The following is a 2,245-nucleotide window of genomic DNA, read 5'->3' as shown; positions in this document are numbered from 1 at the left end:
TTACGCTCAACACGAGCGATGAAATGAATGCCACAAACAACGAACGCTTGAATCTAACCAGCCAAATTATACGCAAAATGCAAACGGACGCGCATCAAAACCAAAAAGTACGATCGCCAATGCTGAATATTGTATCGAATCAGCCGCTTGAAGAGCAATTCTGTGAAGTTTGGAGTACCGTTTCGAGCCGTGGATGGCTATCGGTGAAGGCAACACAAGTTCTTGATAATCTGTTGCAGTCATGTGGACCGTATTGGCTTGTCTCGAAGATGGTCAATGAAATTATTTTTTGTAAATTTTCCAAGGTGGGTCCACTTGCGAGACTTTTTTCTAACGAAAAAAAAAGATCTGGCCTCGAATTATTGCAACAATTTTTACTTGATTAAAAAGGTCTGAATCTCAATTACAATTTCCATCAATAGGATATCAGTAAATCCATGGACATAGTGTTTGCGGTTATGCATTTGAACATCCAAAAATGCACAGTAACTTTGCTGTCTGATATACTGCCAATCATTCTGTTGAACAAGACACAGTAAGTTAATTTAATACACATTTTAATATGACGTTTAATGAAAATCTCCCTTCTACTGTCGTCATTTGTAATCTCTATGCTCATTCTTCATTTTGATTTCAGAAAATTTGAGTTGATCGAACCACAGCTGTCGGTATTAGCTCGACTCTGTGTTTATTCCATAATGTCATCGCTTGAAAAGAATGCACATACAGCAAAGCGCTCGTTCAATGGGAACGATTCCAGTGATGAGCGCCCTGCTAAGATCCGTAAAATGGATGATTCACTATTAGAAATACTGTCAGATGGCCAAGAGAGAGCCGAAAATGTGACAAATGGTGACAACGATACAAACTCAACGTCTTCAGCCAAACTTCAAGAGCCGCTGAAAAGTTGTCTGCAAGACCTATTCCAAACATTGTACAAATTAACATTTTCGAGTGACTTAACGCCCAAAGTGTTGTTTGTACACCAATTTCTGACCTATTTGCATCGATGTGGTGGCAAAACCATTATGCCCGTTCTTAATATCATTCCCAGTGGACTGATGAAGAATTTACTCAAAATTACCAACGGCATGAGCTACAACTATGACTTTATATTGAGGTGAGTGCTACAATCAGAGTTATCCATTATAATTCATAAAATAAATCATTTGCTAATTATTTAATAAGCCCATAATTGACCTAAATGTTTGGTGTTTCTTTGACAGAATGTACGACTTAAGTGGAGAGACCGGAAGACAAAACGCAGTAAATGATCTGTCGTTGCTGCAATCGATACAACTACAAAGCCAGAATAGCATCCAGTTTTGATTGATCTGTATAATAAGCGTCCATACTGCCATTGCAAACGTAAATGGGATATGAGTTTTGCAAAATTTTAATTTCAATTTTAGACTAGAAAATAAAATGCACTTTTTTATTCACTTCAAGAGATTCATGAAACAAATCCATTGCACGTAGTTGCTGAGAGAAAGTATTATTGTAATCGTTCATGGGCCGATATATGTGAAAGTAGAAGTCTTTCGCAGTAAAAGGCATTAATAAAACTATAAACAGACAAAACAAAATTTATTGATTAAATTATTTTGCATTACAGAATTTTTGCAATATATATATATGAAGGATATACATTGCTTAAAAATCAGACCGAGATACGTTCAAAACAAACTTTCAATCTAGACTCTAGGTTCGAGAATGAATAAACTAGTTTCACTTTCCAGTTTAACTTAAAACTAATATAGAAAACTGAAATCTTTAATATAAATATATATGCGTGAACGTATGTTTCGGGGTTGCGTGGTAATAGATTAGTTAATGATGAGTGGTAATTCATTCACATTCGCGTCATTGCGTTCCAATGTTACAACCATGTTATAAGGAATATTATCGCGATAGAATCGCCATTTGTCGCCGCAACCTGCCCTGATTTCTTCATCAGTATCTCCAGTACTAAAAGTAAATCTTCTCAAAAATTCCACATACGGCAATATAATTGGTAATGCGTTCCTGGTGTCGCTTAACCCACCATAATAATCAATGTGTTTCAAAAATGGTAGCGCAGCCACTAAATCACCTGTGCTTAACACATTCCAGAGTAAACGAGCACATGTTAACTTTAATTTTTCAATCATTGGATTTTCTTTGATGAAAGTAATGAAAAACTCAGGAAATGCGTAACGACCCATAATTTCGAACTCTTTCAACCCATTGAACGAAAAAGGAATAT

At 35.9% G+C, this 2,245-nt stretch overlaps 1 protein-coding gene across 1 annotated transcript; it reads left to right on the top strand.

Annotated features, from left to right (window-relative positions):
- LOC129571691 (mediator of RNA polymerase II transcription subunit 24-like) lies at positions 1 to 1,586 on the top strand (the record flags this gene model as incomplete). The annotated part of the gene is given in 4 exon segments (XM_055451506.1): positions 1 to 305; positions 423 to 535; positions 638 to 1,120; positions 1,227 to 1,586. Coding segments are annotated over 4 exon segments (1,004 nt in total), but the record flags the coding sequence as incomplete, so codon positions are not given.
- Positions 1,587 to 2,245: the final 659 nt, after the last annotated feature.

This window comes from Sitodiplosis mosellana, unplaced genomic scaffold, assembly GCF_009176505.1.
Source record: "Sitodiplosis mosellana isolate CC-2019 unplaced genomic scaffold, AAFC_SMos_1.0 Smas_scaffold_3133, whole genome shotgun sequence".
NCBI lineage: Eukaryota > Metazoa > Arthropoda > Insecta > Diptera > Cecidomyiidae > Sitodiplosis > Sitodiplosis mosellana.
The sequence above is the reverse complement of the archived record's forward strand: the minus strand, read 5'-3'. Positions and strand labels throughout refer to the sequence as shown.